This window comes from Rhinoderma darwinii, chromosome 4, assembly GCF_050947455.1.
Source record: "Rhinoderma darwinii isolate aRhiDar2 chromosome 4, aRhiDar2.hap1, whole genome shotgun sequence".
NCBI classification, from domain to species: Eukaryota; Metazoa; Chordata; class Amphibia; order Anura; family Rhinodermatidae; genus Rhinoderma; species Rhinoderma darwinii.
The window spans coordinates 153,002,798-153,024,026 of NC_134690.1; the positions used below are offsets into that span (position 1 = coordinate 153,002,798).

Genomic DNA, 21,229 nt, shown 5'->3' on the forward strand with positions numbered 1-21,229 from the left:
TTTTTTTCGTCACCGTAGCTCCCCAAAAAAAATTTAATAGATGGTCATCAAAAAGCTGTATGTACCAAAAAAACGGTACCAATAAAAAGTACACCTCATCCGACAAAAAATAAGCCCTCATCCAAGGAAAACATAAAAACATTATGGCTCTCAGAAGGTGAAAAAAAAAATAATTTTATTTAACAAATTGTTTTTTCTTTGTTAGGGTATGTGCACACGTAGTGTTTTCAGCAATTTTTCGGGCCGTAAACGTCCCGAAAAACCGCTGTAAAATTGGAAACAGAATGCCTACAAACATCTGCCCATTGATTTTGATGGGAAATACCGCATTCTGTTCCGACGGGGCTTTTTTTTGCGCAGCCGTTTTTCAAAACGGCCGCGTAAAAAAAGAAGTGTATGTCACTTCTTGAGCCGTTTTTGGAGCCATTTTTCGTTGACTCTATAGAAAAACAGTTCCAAAACGACCGTAAAAAAAACGCAGTGAAAAACACAAGTATGATTAAAAAAACGGCTGAAAATCAGGAGCGGTTTTCCCTTGAAAACAGCTCGGTATTTTGTTAAGCGTGTGAACATACCCTAAAAGTAGTAAAACCCTATGTATCACTGTAATAGTATTGAGCCACAGAATAAAAAGTTAGGTTGTCATTTTTACCGCACAGTGAAAGTCATAAAAATTAAACCCAAAAAAACAATGGAGAAATTGACGTTTTTCCCAATTCTACCCCACAAATATTTTTTTGTTCGGTTTCCCAGTACATTATATGGTACTGTAAATAATGCAGTGAAAAACTACAACTCCTACCACAAGAAAATAACCATTCCATTGACTGAAAAATAAAAAAAGTTATGGCTCTTGGAAGACGGGGAGTGAAAAACGGAAACAAAAATGGTTCAGTTTTGGGAGTTAAAACTGCACAAAACCTGTGTGAACAAGGTAGGAGAAAATTTACCTAGAACAAGTTGGTTACAAAAAATAAATTAAAAATTTACACCATCACGTGATAAAAACCACATTATTATTTGTTTGCTGCGTCATGGTGGATGTGGTAATAAACGCCTTTCTCCAAGGTTTGCATTCGGGACACTGTGCGCAGCCATGTTCTTCAGAACTTCTCTGATGAAACTGCGGGAAGAGCTCGGGGACATTACTAATATAATCATAATCACACACAAATTGCTTTTAGCGCGGCAATAACTTTCTCCCCTCAGCGCATTCTCATCTACAATGTTAATCCTCGCTGTACCTCGCCCTATCCTTTCCCAGGCCTCCTGTTCCTCCCTTCCCTCCAGGGTGATTCATCCCACTTCCCTGTTGTACTTAGCAACCAGACGCGCCCTCTGGTGAACTGACAACCGCCCTGGCTGCCTCCCTATTTGCTAATGCGTCTGTCACTCAAAGTAAGGGGCGGGAAGGAGACAGGCCGGTGATGCCGAGTGTACTGGAGAGCAAGGAAACTGCTGTGTGGATCGTAGGGAGAGGGAACGTGTGCAGCAGCGCCACATAGCGGCCTCCGTTACCTTCTTCCTGTTCAGCTCTGCACCCTGATCGCGGCCCGTGATCCCTATTCCTACCTCACATAGCACGTAGAACGCCAGGCCGGGAACATGAAGGTGACGGTGGATTTCGAGGAGTGCCTGAAGGACTCACCGCGGTTTAGGTAACGTGGGACACTCTCTTCTGTTTGTACATGTATTACCGGTTGGGGATAGAACTCTGAAACTGTCTGAAAGTAGCTTATGTACAGTTTTATCTTTGCAGAGAATTCATTGACCTCCTGTAGTTGTAGGGCAGGCTGCTACTTGTAGTGCTGCAGCCACTGTTTACTGGGGTGTATGTGTGTAGATATAGGGGTGCAGTGGGTATAATATGAGGAAGTGTTCTGGGTCTGGTACAATGTCACTGCAGGGCTGACTGTACATTACAGAGGTGTCAGCACAATGGCTACAAACTATAGAGGAGGTGGCCATAAGAGCAAGGATTTGGCCACGGTCCGGCTAGCGTTCTGATTGGCTTTGGACACATACAGGCAAAGGTCTACTGCGAAAATTCTGTTTCAATTGTAGTAGAAATATTTGATAAATTTACATTTCCTTAATTGCTGGTGATTGTGGTAAAACGCTACTTTTCTAGCCGTGAAGACTAGTGACCGACATAGTTTTAAAGCTTGCGCATCGGAAGTCATGCGGTCAGTCTTCTATGGCACGCTATAGGGGATGTAGTAGTACACGATAGCGGCTAAGTCTGCATTGTATCTGTTTTAGCGATTCTCAGTCTCCCTCTGTATGGGCCTTGTTTGTTTTCACTTGTACGTCGATGTAGCGGATCTATGAACCAGCTGCATACATAGATATTTGTATAGAACTACAGCATATAGCCATAGTGACGGACTGTAAGGCTATGTTCACACGGGGTCTTTTGCCGAGTTTTTTGACGCGGAAACCGCGTCGCAAAACTCGGCAGAAACGGCCCGAGAACGCCTCCCATTGATTTCAATGGGAGGCGTCGGCGTCTTTTTCCCGCGAGCAGTAAAACTGCCTCGCGGGAAAAAGAAGCGACATGCCCTATCTTCGGGCGCTTCCGCGTCCGACCTCCCATTGACTTCAATGGGAGGCAGGAGAAAGCGTGTTTTATGCCCGCGGCGCTCAATGGCCGCGGGCGAAAAACGGCGCGATAATTGCTATTCACACGGAGTATTTTGGGGGAGGAATATCTGCCTCAAAATTCCGTTTGGAGCTTTGAGGCAGATATTCCTCCCCCAAAATACTCCGTGTGAACATAGCCTAAATGTCTGCTTGGGGTGTAAAGTGGTAGATTAATGCCCACGTTTCAGACATCATAGCGTTTTTATGACTGCTTTCTGCTTGCTGAAAGTTTACGTCCGAGTAGATCTTATTCCCGACTAATGCTTTGAGAAATATTAGATTTTTAGAATAATGTGATTTAGGAAACCCTTTCACAGTAATCTGACAGACTGTAACTGGCGTTATGTGACCCACTTACCGGGGCAGCTTGAACTTCTAAGCACTGATATCAATAATGCCTAGAAATCAACCCAATTATTCTAAAGCTGCCCACACACAACAGATGAACATCGGACGAGCGTGACTATTTTGGAGGAGCCAGTTTACTATCTAATATGTATTAGGGTTGTCCCATCTCTCCAGACGGCAGATGTCAGGAGAAAGAAGGATCAGGCATGTTAGATTCCAACATGGCAGGTCCTTTGTTCTCCCAGAAGATAAGCTGCTGCCCAAGGTTCCCCTCTCCCCATTGAGTACACATGCATGCTCTGCTGAGCCAAGCGTGCAGGTGAATGGGGGGTCAGGAGAAATAGCTGTCAGCCAGCCGAGCGTTTAGCCGACCAATATCTAAGGTGTGTGGCCATCTTTAGGCTGGGTTCACAGAGTTTTTTGATAAGTTTTTTTGACGCGGAAACCGCTCCGCAAAAACTGGCCGTAAAACCGCCTCGTGGGAGAAAGAAGGGACATTCCGTATCTTCGCGCGTTTACGCTTCTGACCTCCCATTGACATCAGTTGAAGGCAGAGAAAGCGTATTTCGCAGAGTTTTTTGCCCGTAGCACTCAATGGGCGCAAGCGAAAAACGTGGCGAAAATCGCGGCAAACGACGTGCAGGACGGAAAAAACTGAATTTTGAGGCAGAATTTTCCTCCTGCAAAAAACTCTGTGTGACAGATGTTCACACAGTTTTTTGCAGGAGGAAAATTCTGCCTCAAAATTCCGTTTGTGATTTTGAGGCAGATTTTGACCTTCCTGCAGGGCATTTGCTGCGTTTTTCACAGTTGTCAATTCAGAAACTCATGACCTATTTTAGCTTTATGCTAATAACTCCGTCAAAAATGATTGTTTTTCTAAATAAAAAACACTGCTGTAATCTACATTACAGCGCCGATCACATCATGTACAATATATGCCACTTATAATGTGGTGACAGAGCTTCTTTAACTTTACTGAAGTTTCTTGAGAGTGAATAGACATCACCTCCAGCCAAGACGCAATGTCTATTCACACTTCCGACATTTCGGTAATGATTGTGTGGGACTTAATTTACAGCACTGCGTGATCTCGCGTGCTGTGATTAAGTCCCACACAAACTTTACTGAAGTGTCGGGAGTGTGAATAGACATTGCGTCCTGGCTGGAGGTGATGTCTATTCACTCTCAAGACACTTCAGTAAAGTTAATGTGGGTGTATCTCGCTAGATCACGCTGTGCTGAGTACAAATGGACATGAATGGAGAGAAGTGCAGGACGCTGATTGGTCACTGATTGGTCAGCGTCATACACTCCTGTACAACGCCCAGTTGGTCAAAAGTAAAAAAACGCCCAGTTGGGCATTAAGAAACTCATTAGCACAAATCTAAAATTGCTCATAACTTGCTCAAAAATTATCGTTTTTCAAAATAAAAACCACTGCGGCTATCTACATTTACAGCGCCGATCGGATTATGTAGGAGATACCACTTATAATCTGGTGACAGAGCCTCTTTAAGGTCCACACTTTTTTTCTTCTATCTGATCAATGAAACCCCTTATATGAAAGAATTAAAATACATTAAAGATAAAAATTCTAAGCAGGTTTTCTTAGGACAGACCCTTGATGGCATATCGCAGCGGCCTACGAAGAAGGCCAACTGGAGCCGTCAGGAGACGAAGTGACAGAAAGCTGTCCTAGAGCCGCTATTACTTCATTTTAGAGATCAGAGGGGCCGCAGAGGTCGGACTTTGACATATTCTAGTGATATGCTCTCAGTGTTTGTACCGAGGGAACGTGAGATGCTCACAGGAAATATGCATCTAAAAGGGAAATGTTTAAATGTATCTTTTAGGCTGGATTCACACGAGCATGTTCGGTGCGTAATGGACGGACGTATTTCGGCCGGAAGTTCCGGACCGAACAAACTGCAGTGAGCCGGGCTCCTAGCATCATAGTTATGTACGATACTAGGAGTCCCTGCCTCGCTGCAGGACAACTGTCCCGTACTGTAATCATGTTTTCAGTACGTGACAGTAGTTCCACGGAGAGGCAGGGACTCCTAGCATCGTACATAACTATGATGCTAGGAGCCCGGCTCACTGCAGTTTGTTCGGTCCGGGACTTGCGCCCGAAATACGTCCGTCCATTACGGACGTAATGTGCTCGTGTGAATCCAGACTTAAACTTTATAAAAATACAAAAGCTCGGTGGGGCCTTACTAGTAGAATCATTTAATATGACTGTTCAATGCATAGTGAATCTAAAATTTAATTTAAAGGAGTTTTCCCACATTAGTAAGTGATGACATATTGCTAGGTTATGGCATTCCTTATTGATTGGTGGGGGGTCCAACTGTGTTGCGACTCTTTTGCGTTTTTTTTCCTGCACAGCGACTCTCGTGGCCATCCGTTATACAGGGAACTGTAACATAGCCCCATTCACTTGAGTGGTGTTGTGTTGCCGATCCCTGCACAGTAAATGGCTAGGAGCGCTGCTGCTCAGGAGGAAAGCAGAAGGGACCTTGTGAACCTCAGGTATCCCATATGTTGTACCCCCACCGTTAATAGTGTTATGGGAGTTCGTAGAATATGCTGTAAATTTATCAGACCGCAATATCCATGTAACATATACGCAGATAGCTGAATGTCCGATAGCTGAGTTGTCATTTGAATCTTGGCACAACTCATAGCCCAGTGTGTTTTTATTAAACCTACTGTATAGTCTTTCTCTGTTTTTGCTTTGCATAAATGATGCATTCCTAAAGAGTTAAATAACAAACTTGTCTCTGCAGAATCTTGTTTTTCTTTTACTCATCTTCTTTGCTAATGTTGTGAAGAAGAAAAAGGGAAACTATTTAGAGATGCTTATCTAATGAAGGAAGGAAATAAGGCTGTGTATATATTTCATAGGTGGTCCACCCCAGACTGCGTCATAAGGTGACTTTGTGTGTACACATACATCTGTGATTTTTGTATGTTTATACATATAGAATCCGTGATAAATATATATATTTCTGTAACCATCAACAGTCTATTGTCAGCAGCCAACAATGTTTCTTATTGTTTGTGCTGTTGAATGATATAGTACTGGAATAAGGCTATGTTCACACAGGGCGGATACGCTGAGTAAAAGCACACAGTGGATCTGCCCAGGGCACAGCAGAGATTTCCGGATGAAAATACGTAACAAATTGTGGTGCAGTTTTTTTTCTGGCCAGAGTGTCCGCTCTGGAAAACTGCCTGTATAAAAAGAAAAAAAAAAACCACATACTTACCCACTGACGTTTTGCAGACAGGCCTCCTGTGATGACGTTTTATCCCATGTGAATGCTGCAGCCTGTGATTGGCTGCAGCGGTGACGTGCGATGAAATGTTATCCCCGGAGGCCGGCCTGGATGAAGAAGCACAGAATTCTGGGTAAGTAGAAGTTTTTTTAAAAAATTCTGATATTTTTTTTTTCTTGCGATGGAATCACATCTTTTCTGCTGCAAAAACGCAACATAATGCTATTTGTTGCGGCTTTTACCTCCCAATTGAATTCGACGGGTAAAACCCGCAACAAAGAAAGCAGCGGTTACGCAAATACAATTGACATGCTGCAGATTAAAAAACTGCACCGCAGGTCAATTTCGAGGTCGTTTTTTCCGCTCATTATTTACTAGGCGTGTGGATGAGATTTGTTCAAATCTCATCCACTTTGTTTCTACTGTATAAGGCTATGTTCACACGGAGTATTTTGGGGGAGGAATATCTGCCTCAAAATTCCGTTTGGAACTTTGAGGCAGATATTCCTCTCCCTGCACGCCGATTTTAGCGGCAATTATCGCGCCATTTTTCGCCCGCGGCCATTGAGCGCCGCGGGCATAAAACAGCGAGATATACGCTTTCTCCTGCCTCCCATTGAAGTCAATGGGAGGTCGGAGGCGGAAGCGCCCGAAGATAGGGCATGTCGCTTCTTTTTCCCGCGAGGCAGTTTTACTGCTCGCGGGAAAAAGACGCCGACGCCTCCCATTGAAATCAATGGGAGGCGTTCTCGGGCCGTTTCTGCCGAGTTTTGCGACGCGGTTTCCGCGTCAAAAAACTCTGCAAAATACCCCGTGTGAACATAGCCTTATGCTGCTGATTTTTCGCAACAAAATCCACATTATTTACAATACATGTGAGCTTAGCCGGAGGGTGCATTTACATGAGAAGTTTTTGGCCGTGCGGTTTTACCGCAAATTTCCACGTTTGTGACACATCGCTGAACCGTGACAATTTGTGGTAAAACTGGATGTGGTTTTTGCTTCTATTTATTATGCACTTTTTACAACACTGCCAAAAATGTCTCATGTTTATTCACCCTTATAGAATTCTATCATTTTATTTCCCTGAATTATGTCTTGAACACATTGAAGAGTCTTGGACGCTGACAAAGTTTTTATGATGCACAGTTATCTACATACCATCGGTTACACTTCTTAGTTTCAGAAGACTATTCGTTTTTCTCCAATTTGTAGTTTGCTGACTACATCATCTTTCTTTTTGGGGTTAATCACTGGAAGGGAAGTAGAGACCTGACCATTACAAAATGTGACAAACTCCTAGGAAAATACTTGTTCTCAGTCAAGCGCAAATTTGAGGCTTGTTTGTATTTTTGGGCTGTTTTCACATGCTGCTGTTTATTTGGAAGGAAGTAACTGAACCACAGGCCTAAAGATCATGTAATACATTCCTGTGGCTGTCTGATCCCATCAGAACTGTACGTTGTACCAAAGTTGTCTCGTAAGGAGGTGAAACAATTTTACTAGATTTACAAATTGCACTTGGCCAATAAATACAATCTAGGGACACTGGTCCTGATTTTGATTCCACTTAGGCTCTGTTCACATCTGCGGTGGGGTCCCGTTCTGATGTTCTGTCAGAGATTTCGGTCAGAACGGGACCCTGAGCAGACACAAACTGACACCGACTGAAACCAGAGGTTTCTGTTTCCATCACCATTGATTTCAATGGTGACTGACTCCGGTGCCCATGGTTTACATTTGGGTCTGTTGTGCACTGGACTTGTCGTTTTGCCGGAACAATAGCGTAGTAGACTACGCTATTGCTTCCGGCAACAAAACGATGGGTCCGGTGCACAACAGACACAAATGGAAACCATGAGTCTTACTCTGGTTAAATAAGTCACCACTTCCTTTTGGTCTTCTTCACATTTAGTTTAGCTTGGATGTTTGTGGTGAAGTTCAGAGTAGCAAAAATGTTTGTTTGATGTTGGTGTTTTGTCTGATTGTTAGTGTTTGTTTTATTTATTTTTTTAAATCTAATTCTAAAACTTTTTCAAGGTAAAATGCATGTATTGTAAACACATAAGACATGGCATAAAAATTGCTATTATTGCCAGTTCTAATTCAGGGTGTAATGGTCAGGATGCACTCTTTATTTTCGCCATACACCGTTTTTACAAGATTTAATTTGATGCATAGCTTTAAGAAAATAACTGAAGTGATAACAATCAACACTTGTCATATAAAGTTTTTATTTGCGGTTTAAGGTATGTTTAGTTAACACGCGGCAGATTTGTTGCTGGAATTTCTGCAATTGTAAATCTCTTCTAAATCAATTATTCAATATTGTAGGGTCGAAGGTGTCAATTTATCAATATCCACATAAACTGCATCCAGCCGTGCAAAAATATGATTCCCCTCTAACTGCAGGTGTAATAAAACTTTTATATTTTATTATTAATGCTTAAAACGACCCTCCAGTCACTGCCCCCCCCCCCCCAAAAAAAACGGTGACTATACTTTGAAATATACACTACCGTTCAAAAGTTTGGGGTCACCCAGACTATTTTGTGTTTTCCATGAAAACTCACGCTTATATTTATCAAATGAGTTGCAAAATGACTAGAAAATATAGTCCAGACATTGACAAGGTTAGAAATAATGATTTTTATTTGAAATAATAATTTTCTCCAAATTTTGCTTTCGTCAACGAATGCTCCATTTGCAGCAATTACAGCATTGCAGACCTTTGGCATTCTAGCTGTTAATTTGCTGAGGTAATCGGGAGAAATTTCACCCCATGCTTCCAGAAGCCCCTCCCACAAGTTGGATTGGCTTGATGGGCACTTCTTGCGTACCATACGGTCAAGCTGCTCCCACAACATGGGGTTGAGATCTGGTGACTGCGCTGGCCACTCCATTACAGATGGAATACCAGCTGCCTGCTTCTTCCCTAAATAGTTCTTGCAGAATTTGGAGGTGTGCTTTGGGTCGTTGTCCTGTTGTAGGATGAAATTGGCTCCAATCAAGCGCTGTCCACAGGGTATGGCATGGCGTTGCAAAATGGAGTGATAGCCTTCCTTATTCAAAATCCCTTTTACCTTGTACAAATCTCCCCCTTTACCAGCACCAAAGCAACCCCAGACCATCACATTACCTCCACCATGCTTGACAGATGGCGTCAGGCACTCTTCCAGCATCTTTTCAGTTGTTCTGCGTCTCACAAATGTTCTTCTGTGTGATCCAAACACCTCAAACTTCGATTAGTCTGTCCATAACACTTTTTTCCAATCTTCCTCTGTCCAATGTCTGTGTGCTTTTGCCCATATTAATCTTTTCCTTTTATTAGCCAGTCTGATATGGCTTGTCTTGTTGCTCAGTTGTGCAGCGGGGCCTCTCACTTCTCTTTCTACTCTGGTTAGAGCCTGTGTGTGCTGTCCAATGAAGGGAGTAGTACACACCGTTGTAGGAAATCTTCAGTTTCTTGGCAATTTCTCGCATGGAATAGCCTTCATTTCTAAGAACAAGAATAGACTGTCGAGTTTCACATGAAAGCTCTCTTTTTCTAGCCATTTTGAGAGTTTAATCGAACCCACAAATGTAATGCTCCAGATTCTCAACTAGCTCAAAGGAAGGTCCGTTTTATAGCTCCTCTAAACAGCAAAACTGTTTACAGCGGTGCTAACATAATTGCACAAGGGTTTTCAAGTGTTTTCTAATCATCCATTAGCCTTCTAACACAGTTAGCAAACACAATGCACCATTAGAACACTGGAGTGATGGTTGCTGGAAATGGGCCTCTATACACCTATGTAGATATTGCATTAAAAACCAGACGTTTGCAGCTAGATTAGTCATTTAGCACATTAACAATGTATAGAGTGTATTTCTGATTAATTTAATGTTATCTTCATTGAAAAAAACTGCTTTTCTTTCAAAAATAAGGAAATTTCTAAGTGACCCTAAACTTTTGAACGGTAGTGTATAGTCCACTTATCTGCTGCTCCGCTCATGAATGATCCGGCCTGCCTTCTGTTACCCGTATTTTTGCTTTCCAGGTTGGCTGCTGCAGTCTCAGACTTCGCTATGAAGTGCTTCTTTGGAAGCCACTGCCTCCGATTTATTGATCGCTGATGACGCTGCCCCCTGTGTTGGCGCAGTGTCGAACAGCACTGACGTCACCAGTGCTTGTCCATCGTAGGGCATGGAAGGGGTGGAGTGTTGTCAGGCTTTCAAATAAGCTCTCCATAGCGAAGTCTGAGACTGCAGCAGCCATCTTGGAGAGCGGAAAACAAGGGACTGGAGGCTGGATTATTCAGGAGTGGGGCAGCAGCAAAGTGCAAATAGACCCTTTAGATCTCAGTTTAGTAATTAATTATCTGCTGGGAATTGTCTTTTAGGCTGGGTTTACACGTTGTGAATTTCCGCTGCAAAATGGTGCGGTTTTTCGGCGGTGGCGATTGTTGAAAATTTCAATATGTGACTTGTCTTGTTAATACAAGGAAGAACGTTAAAATTTATTTTATTTGGTCTTAGGCCGGGTTCACACTGAGTTTTTTGCAGGCAGAAAATCTGCCTCAAAATTCCATTTGGAATTTTGAGGCAGATTTTGTTCTGCCTGCACGCCGTTTTTCGCCCTCGTCCATTGAGCGCTATGGGCAAAAATAGCTGTATAATACGCTTTCTCTGCCTCCCATTGATGTCAATGGGAGGTCAGAGACGTAAACGGCTGAAGATAGGGCATCCCGCTTCTTTTTCCTGGGAGACTGTTTTTCCGCTTGCGGGAAAAAACCGCCTCCCATTGAAATCAATGGCAGCCATTTTCGGGCGTTTTTTGGCGCGTTTTCCGACGAGGTTTCTGCGACAAAAAAAGGTGTAAATAAAAAACTCTGTGTGAACTTACCATAAAAGTTATATGACAGCTACACCTCAAAATGTATTTTTTTGTTTGGTGGTCCGGGTAAGAAGGGAACAAAATAACAAAGAAACAAATATCCTCTCTAAGGTCTCTTTTTGGGTGATGTGTGGTATAAAAAAAAAAAATGTATTGAAACTCCAAATGGTCAGCTGATTTCACAGACCCAAACTGACAAAAACAAACCGCAAAGTTGCAATTTTTTTCAAGGCTTCATCACTTTCTTCACAGGTCCTCATCATGACTGTGTGAAAACGAACCTAACCCCTACCCCTCCAACTTTGTCCTTCCATCTGGCCTTTCTTTTTTTAATGGAGATTTTCCAGCTAATTATTTCCTAAATGTGTGTAAGGTAGGGTCCCAGCCACCAGGATCCCCATCTATCCTTCGAACTATAGGATCCAAAAAGCTCAATGTTAAGCCAAGGCAAACACTTGTCCTTTTGAGAAGATACTAGGATGGGAAAACCCTTTACTAAAAAGTAAATATTACAGGAGTATTATAGGATAAATCAATTTGCTTGGATGTAACATTCCTACTACAGAAGATATGTTGATATTTTTGTGTGACGGACATTGGGTCCGATTTACTACTGGTGTTGCCCCAAAATTGTGGCCTGAAGGCCCATTTAAACAGGGCAGCTGTCAGCCGACAAATGAGCCAACGCTTGTTCTTCAGTTGATCACATAGTTTATGTAGGCTATAAAATAATCGTTGTCGACAGTATATCTCCCCGTGTAAACGGAGGATGTGCTGCCGACAATTATGAAAATCGATGGGGACCGAACAATTGTATTAACAACGCTCGTTTTCCCGATAGCTGGCCCATGTATAAGGGCCTTAGTAGTACAACTTAGGACACTAGAAAGACCCTAGTAGCCGGCGGGCACATAGAAAATTCAAAGGATTACTATTTTTCGAAAGGGCAAAAGGAAGCCCTATTTTCCAGCTACGTAAATCATAAATATTTGGTTAAAGCTAAAATATAACTTTTATTTCAATATTTCTGAATAAGACCTAAACCAACACATTAATAAAAGTAGCCAAAGTCAGCTGACCGGGTATCGTAAGTCGGGCTATTTGCCAAAGCATACTGAATTGGTACATGGGAATGTGTTCGTGTCTTCAGCCGGTGGCTACGGTACGCTGTGCTAACACTAACTAAGTATTATTAGTAAATTCTATCTTCGGTTGGGTTCACACTGAGTTTTTTGCAGGAGGAAAATCTGCCTCAAAATTCCATTTGGAATTTTGAGGCAGATTTTCCTCTGCCTGCACGCCAATGTTTTTCGCCCGCGGCCATTGAGCGCCGCGGACATAAAACGCTGTTCGAAATACGCTTTCTCTGCCTCCCATTGATGTCAATGGGAGGTCAGAGGCGTAAACGCCCGAAGATAGGGCATGTCCCTTCTTTTTCTTGTGAGCCGGTTTTTCCGCTTGCGGGAAAAAACGCCTCCGCCTCCCATTGAAATCAATTTGAGGCATTTTCGGCCGTTTTTTGGCGCGTTTTCCAACGCGGTTTCCGCGTCCAAAAACTTGTAAAAAAACTCAGTGTGAACTGGCCCTTAACTGCCAGCTAGACATTGAAATAAAGAAAGAGAAGACAGTCCCTCCGACATGTTTTGCTATACATGTAGCGTCTTCAGGGGTTTACTGGGCCCATTAGGCATTATGTTTGCCAACTGGGCAATCATAATAGCGTTTAGGCTACACCCACTAGCTCAGAGAAAACTGAGAATTAGAGATAAAGTCTGTAGAGGGGAAAACTGCTAAAAATGTGTGATACAGGTGATATCTAATAGCCAGAAATAGTGGTTTTCCTCCTGTACACACACATGACAGCGTATTCTGAAAAGTCGCATGAAAGTTAGGTACGCTTTAAAGTGTACCTAATATTTCAGGTGACTTTTCAGTATAAGCAGTTATATTTATATATTTTTCTGCCCATTATTTGACTAGTATCCTGCATTTATTTTTAATTTTTTTGCTAAGCAGTTTTCCCCCTCTACACGCTCTCTTGCTAAGGCCGGATTCACACGAGCGTGTGCGTTGTGCGCAAGTAAAAAACGTGCCGTTTTGCGTGCGCAAAAGGAACTTAAAGAGGCTCTGTCACCAGATTTTGCAACCCCTATCTGCTATTGCAGCAGATCGGCGCTGCAATGTAGATTACAGTAACGTTTTTATTTTTAAAAAAACGAGCATTTTTGGCCAAGTTATGACCATTTTTGTATTTATGCAAATGAGGCTTGCTGAAGTCCAACTGGGCGTGTTTAAAGTAAAAGTCCAACTGGGCGTGTATTATGTGCGTACATCGGGGCGTGTTTACTACTTTTACTAGCTGGGCGTTCTGACGAGAAGTATCATCCACTTCTCTTCAGAACGCCCAGCTTCTGGCAGTGCAGACACACAGCGTGTTCTCGAGAGATCACGCTGTGTCGTCACTCACTTCCTGCCCCAGGTCCTGCATCGTGTCGGACGAGCGAGGACACATCGGCACCAGAGGCTACAGTTGATTCTGCAGCAGCATCGGCGTTTTCAGGTAAGTCGATTACTTACCTGCAAACACTGATGCTGCTGCAGAATCAACTGTAGCCTCTGGTGCCGATGTGTCCTCGCTCGTCCGACACGATGCAGGACCTGGGGCAGGAAGTGAGTGACGTCACAGCGTGATCTCTCGAGAACACGCTGTGTGTCTGCACTGCCAGAAGCTGGGTGTTAACGAACAGAAGTGGATGATGCTGATTCGTCAGCATCATACACTCCCATTCCTAACGCACAGCTAGTAAAAGAAGTAAAAACGCCCCGATGTACACACATAATACACGCCCAGTTGTACTTTTACTGTAAACACGCCCAGTTGTACTTTTGCAAGCCTCATTTGCATAAATACAAAAATGGCCATAACTTGGCCAAAAATGCTCGTTTTTTAAAAATAAAAACGTTACTGTAATCTACATTGCAGCGCCTATCTGCTGCAATAGCAGATAGGGGTTGCAAAATCTGGTGACAGAGCCTCTTTAACAGCTCCGTGTGTCAGCCGCGTATGATGTGCGGCTGCGTGCTTTTCGCGCAGCCGCCATCATTATGACACTCCGTTTGGATGTTTGTAAACAGAAAAGCACGTGGTGCTTTTCTGTTTTCAATCATCCTTTTCACAGCTGTTGCGCGAATCAAGCTCGTCCCACGGAAGTGCTTCCGTGTGGCATGCATGATTTTCACACACCCATTGACTTCAATGGGTGCGTGATGCGTGAAATACGCCCAAAGAACGGACATGTCGTGACTTTTTCGCAGCGGACTCACGCTGCGTAAAAATCACACAACTATCTGCACTGCTCCATAGACTAATATAGGTCTGTGCGACGCGCGTGAAAATCACGCGCGTTGCACGGACGTATATCCTGTTCGTCTGAATAAGCCCTTATTCTCCGTTTTTTCTGAGCTAGTGGGTGGAAGACTAAGGGTATGTTCACACGTGCACATCCGATACGCCTGAAATTACAGAGCTGTTTTCAGGAGAAAACCGCTCCTGAATTTCAGACGTAATGGCAAGTGCAGGCGTTTTTCGCAGCGTCCATTACGGACGGAATTGGAGCTGTTTTTCTATGGAGTCAATGGAAAACTGCTCCAATTACGTCCCAAGAAGTGACAGGCACTTCTTTGACGCGGGCGTCTTTTTTACGCGCCGACTTTTGACAGCGGCACGTAAAAAAAATGACCGTCGGCACAGTACATCGTAACACCCATTCAAATGAATGTGCAGATGTTTGTCGGCACTTTGGAGCCGTATTTTTGGATGTAATTAGAGGTTAAAACGCCCGAATTACGTCCGTAAATGGGGTGTGTGAACCCAGCCTAACTGCTATCATGCCTGCCATGCACCTGCACACATAGGTAGAGATGGGAGAGGATTCTCCTCTTCTATCACATATAGAGCAGCATCAGCCGCATGGAGGAGATCGTACAGCTGTACTTGGCAGTGTAGCTGTGAATGCAGCTCTGGGATGAGATATAACACTCAGGCCCCCTGCACAAGGCCATCGCCCTGTGCATGGTCCGTGAATACGAGCATGGCCGGCTGCGGACTGTCACCCGCATTTGCAAGTTGTGCTCTCATTATGAAGTATAGGAGTAGGGTCCGCAAATTCAAAAAATAGGACATGTCCTATTTTTTGCAGGTCATCTCTACGGCCAGACACTTACACCTAAATATACGGGAAGGTGTCCGTGGGCCGCAGAAGTGAATGGATCAGTATTATTATCTGCAATTATGGATCCGTAATTAAATTATGGTCATGTGCATATGGGGCCTTACTAGGAAGCTGTTGCGGCATCTGTGTGTCTCTACTCTCCCTCTCTCTCCCTGATCCCTACTTCCCCCTCCTCCCCTCTCCATAGACTTCTATGGGCAGTTGTACCCTGATCCTTCAGTGAGCTGATCGTCCGTCTTGTCTTGAGGAGACTGAAAAAACCCAGTAAATTCAGATAAGTTAGGAGGGGGAATGAGCTTGATAAGTGGAGAAAAAGGCATTTTTCTCTAATAAGATATATTAAAAAGTTTCTTATACATTTGTACTAGTGATTTATGCAAAGTTTGCTGAAAAGTTAGTGACCATTTAATACATATGTAGCTGATAACTTCTAAAATCCTTCCAGGTTTCTCAGAATTTGGTTTGAAGTGGCACTTAATTCTGCTACATCTGTAACCAGTATTCCATAAAAACAATGTCACCCCCCCATCCCCCATTAATGTTGTGTATTAAATGTCATTATGTTTTACTTGGCAGAATACAGTGGAAAACTGTATTGAGCAAGAGGATGAACAAAAATTTTAATATATAAAGCATTTACCAAACATCTGTATCCAATTTTATGTTTTTTGTTTTTTTTCCTCAAAACTGTTCATGAACTTTAACCCCGTAATACCCAAGGTATTTTAAACCTTAATGACTGAGCGATTTTGTAAGTTTTTCCATCGTCTCATTCAAAGCTCTAACTTTTTTTTATTTTTGCGTTGACATAGCTGTATAAGGACATTATTTTTTTTTGCGGAACAAGTTGTATTTTATAACAGCACCATTTTAGGGTACATATAATTTATTGATTAATTTTTTTTAGTGGGATACTGGAAAAAAAACCAGAAATTTCGCCATTTTTTTAGCGTCTTAATTTTACGCCGTTTACTGTGTGGTATAAATAACATAACAACTTTATTCAGCGGGTCGTTACAATTGCGGCGATACCACATTAATATGTTTTTTTTTTATGTTTTCCTACTTTTACACAGTAAAAACATATTTTTTGTCAAAATTATTTTCTTTTATGTCGCCATATTTTAAGAGCCATAACTTTTTTATTTTTTGACCGATACAGCTGTATGAGGGCTTTTTTTTTGCGGGACGACTTGTAGTTTTTATTGGTAACATTTTGGAGTAGATGCGACGGTTTGATCACTTTTTATCAAATTCTTTTCAAGGCAGGATGAACAGAAATTTAAAACACTTCTACTTGTCTACAAAGCTCTCCACAATGCTGTATTTTTATGTATTTCTTCTGTCATCTTCCTTGTAACCTTCCTCTGTATTCAGTCAATCAGCTACGGCTGTCTCTCACTTATGTTCCCAAGAGTCGTCCTTTGCTGCACCTTTGCTCTGGAATAGTGAATGTTATGCATCTTTTGATAATAGCCTTGGTTCAGTTAACTTGTTTTGACATACCAGGTATTAGGAGCTTGGTGCAGTATGGTCATTTTGTGATGGCACAAACATACTGATTGGCTTTTCAACCAATAACCCGACTAAAATCATGTTCGTGTGTGTGTTTCTGTAGATGCACAGTAAAATTCCTTTATTCAGTCCTCCATGTGACTTAAAGAGGCTCTGCCACCAGATTTTGCAACCCCTATCTCCTATTGCAGCAGATCGGCGCTGCAATGTAGATAAGAGTAACGTGTTTTTGTTTTTTTTTAAAAAACGAGCATTTGTGGCCAAGTTATGACCATTTTTATATTTATGCAAATTATGCTTTCTAAAGTACAACTGGGTGTGTATTGTGTGTGTACATCTGGGCGTTTTTACTTCTTTTACTAGCTGGGCGTTGTGAATAGAAGTGTATGATGCTGACGAATCAGCATCATCCACTTCTCTTCAGAACGCCCAGCTTCTGGCAGGTCACAGACACACAGCGTGTTCTCGAGAGATCACGCTGTGACGTCACTCACTTCCTGCCCCAGGTTCTGCATCGTGTCGGACGAGCGAGGACACATCGGCACCAGAGGCTACATTTGATTCTGCAGCAGCATCGGCGTTTTCAGGTAAGTCGATGTAGCTACTTACCTGCAAACGCTGATGCTGCTGCAGAATCAACTGTAGCCTCTGGTGCCGATGTGTCCTCGCTCGTCCGACACGATGCAGGACCTGGGGCAGGAAGTGACGTCACAGCGTGATCTCTCGAGAACACGCTGTGTGTCTGTGCACTGCCAGAAGCTGGGCGTTGTGAAGAGAAGTGGATGATACTTCTCGTCAGAACGCCCAGCTAGTAAAAGAAGTAAAAACGCCCCGATGTACACACACAATACACGCCCAGTTGTACTTTAACTTTAAACACGCCCAGTTGTACTTTAGAAAGCCTCATTTACATAAATATAAAAATGGTCATAACTTGGCCAAAAATGTTCGTTTTTAAAAAAACAAAAAAAGTTACTCTTATCTACATTGCAGCGCCGATCTGCTGCAATAGGAGATAGGGGTTGCAAAATCTGGTGGCAGAGCCTCTTTAATTATCAATATAACGTGGACAATTGCATACAGATTATTTCAGGAAGATGTAGCCGAATGGATATTTTTTTTCAATCTAAACATAAAATTATTGCAATATAAAGTTCGATACAATCACTTTATTATTTTGATCAAAATCATGTAATTGGCTATTCCAGCTCTGGTTACACTTTTCAGTGTTGTGATTCTGGAAACGAAATAAAACGAATTTGACAACATTTTACATATATTTAGTATTGTAAATATAATACAGTAAACATGCTGATCTCTGTGTTTTTTGTTTATTGTTGATCAAAATTGATCGTGCATACAGAAAAATTGTCAGTGGTATTGATAAATGTCACTCCAACATACACAGCATCTCAATGTACTTCTATGATCTTAAATATTGTATACTCCATAATGGCTCCAGGTAAGCCATAGGAACATTTTTAGGAGCCCATCAGTAACCGTTTGGACGATGTGTGCTCACAATGGCTTGTGTTTGCTGTATCATTGGTAGATCAGCCCAAAAAAAAATAATCTGTGTCATTAACCCCTTCCCTCTTTGGCCACTTTTGACCTTCCTGACAGAGCCTCATTTTTCAAATCTGACATGTTTCACTTTATGTGGTAATAACTTCGGATTCTTTTACCTATCCAAGCATTTCTGAGATTGTTTTCTCGTGACACATTGGACTTTGTTACTAGCAAAATTTGCTCTATACGTTCAGTATTTAATTGTGAAAAACACCAAAATTTTGCGAAAAATTTTCATTTTTCTGAATTTAAATGTATCTGCTTGGATGACAGATAGTAATACCACACAAAATTGTTGCTAATTAACATTCCCCATATGTCTACTTTAGATTGGCATAGTTTTTTTGAACATCATTTTATTTTTCTAGGCTATTACACGGCTTAGAACTTTAGCAGCAATTTCTCACATTTTCGTGAAAATTTCAAAAGGCTATTTTTAGTTCAGTTCTGAAGTGGCTTTGAGGGCCTTCTATATTAGAAACCCCCAAAAAGTCACCCATTTTTTTTTTTTAAAAAACCCTCAAAGTTGTCAAAACAGCATTTAGAAAGTTTCTTAACCTTTTAGACGTTTCACAGGAATTAAAGAAAAGTACAGGTGAAATTTACACATTTCATATTTTTTTGCAGAAATTAATATTTAATCCATTTTTTTTGTAACACAAAGTTTTACCAGAGAAATGCAACTCAATATTTATTGCCCAGGTTCTGCAGTTTTAGTAAATATTCCACATGTGGCCCTATCATGCTTATAGACTGAAGCACCTAGGTGATTTTGGTGCCTTATTTTTATTAGAATATATTTTAGGCACCATGTCAGGTTTGAAGGGCTCTTGCGGTGCCAAAACAGTGGAAATCCCCTAAAAGTGACCCCATTTGGGAAACTATACCCCTCAATGCATTCACCTAGGGGCATAGTGAGCATGTAAACCCTGCAGGTGTTTTGTAGAAATTAGTGTGCACTCTATATTGCAGAGTGAAAATGGGATTTTTTTTTTCCATAGATATGCCAATATGTGGCGCCCAGCTTGTGCCACCATAACTAGACAACTCTCTAATTATTATGCTGTGTTTGCCGGTTTTAGAAACCCTCCACATGTGACCCTAATCTTTTGCCTGGACATTTGACCAGGCTCAGGAGTGAGAGAGTACCTTGTAAAATTGAGGCCTAATTTGGCTATTTACAAAGTATTGGTTCACAATTGCAAAGCTCAGATGTGAAATAATAAAAAGAAACCCCCGAGAAGTGACCCCATTTTGTAAACTACACCCCTCAAGGCATTTATTAAGGGGTGTAGGGAGCATTTTCACCCCACAGGTCTTTTCCATAAATAAATGCGCTGCGGATGGTGCAAATTAAAAATTTATATTTTTCCCTAGATATGCCATTTCAGTGGCAAATATGTTGTGCCACTGGAGACACACACCCCAAAAATAGTTAAAAGGGTTCTCCCGGGTATGGCGATGCCATATATATGGAAATAAACTGCTGTTTGGGCACGCGGTAGGGTTCAGAGGGGAGGGAGCACCATTTGGCTTTTTGAGGGCGGATTTTGCTTGGTAGTAGTTTTGTTTGAGTATTGCTGGTGTTTCCGTTTATAATGTGGGGGTACATGTACTCTGCCCAGCTCACATCAGGGGCATAGTCAGGTGGTATAATAATAATGGGGTAAAAAAACAATAAAATAATCCATAGATGTGTGTTACGCTGTGGAGCAGGCCGTGCACAGGCCGGTGTCGCACTGATAAATGTCCTTCCTTAACAGTCTTTTGGTCCACACTCCGCACCTTTGCAGTTTGGGGAATTTTGCTGGGAAGTGTTGTCCTGGTATAATACGGGCGCTCTCGCTTCTAGTAGATATGTTTGAGCCCTGCCCTTCCTGGTTCCCTAATTTTAGTGCCTTGATAAATCGCCTCTTGAAACAGAAGAAATGTTCCCCTCGGGCCGGCACAACTAAATATTTTTTATTTGCTGACTTATTGGAGCCTTAACTAATTTAATTTTTTCATAGACGTAGTGATATGAGGGCTGTTTTTTTGCGGGACGAGCTGTAGTTATCGGTACCATTTTGGGGTACATGCGACTTTTTGATCACTTATTAGCCTATTTTTTTGGGAGGCCAGGTAACCAAAAAAAATGCAATTCTGGCATCGTTTTTAAAAAAAATGTATACTGTGTTCACCATGCGGTATAAATTACATGTTAAGTTTATTCTGCGGGTCAGTACGATTCCGGCGATACCCAAGTTATAGCACTTTTTCATGTTTTGCACAATAAAATTACTTTTGTAAAAAATTTGTTTTTTCTGTCGCCATGTTGTGAGAACCATAACTTTTTATCTTTTTCGTTGACGAAGCTGTATGAGGGCTTGTTTTTTGCGAGACGAGCTATAGTTTTTATACGTACCATTTTTGGATACTTGCGACTTTTTGATCACTTTTTATTCCAATATTTGTAGGGCAAAGTGGCCAAAAAACAGAAATTCTGGTATCGTTTTTTTTACGCTGTTCACCACGTGCAATAAATAATATAATATAATATTTTTATAGCTCAGGCCGTTACGGTCGTGGCGAAACCAAATACGTATGGTTTATTTTTTTTCAATAATAATGGACCTTGATAAGGCAACAGGGCGATTTGTGTTTTATTTTATTACTTGAAACTTTTATTATGTTTTCAAATTTTATTTTTTTTCACTTTTTTTTTACACATTTTTTCAAGTCCCATTAGAGGGCTTGAAGGTCCAACTGTCTGTTTTTTT

General features: G+C 41.9%; 1 protein-coding gene across 4 annotated transcripts in view; it reads left to right on the forward strand.

The window, feature by feature from the left end:
• The first annotated feature begins 1,055 nt into the window (after window positions 1-1,055).
• The window catches only part of ACAP2 (ArfGAP with coiled-coil, ankyrin repeat and PH domains 2), a 131,445-nt gene continuing 111,271 nt past the window's right edge, over window positions 1,056-21,229 (forward strand). The window contains exon 1 of one of the 4 annotated variants that reach the window (XM_075861748.1): window positions 1,056-1,658. In XM_075861748.1, the coding sequence (XP_075717863.1) occupies window positions 1,606-1,658 (53 nt within the window). In that variant the 5' untranslated portion in view covers window positions 1,056-1,605. The remainder of the gene's footprint in view (window positions 1,659-21,229) is intronic. The other 3 variants (XM_075861747.1, XM_075861745.1, XM_075861746.1) reach the window with 3 other exon arrangements.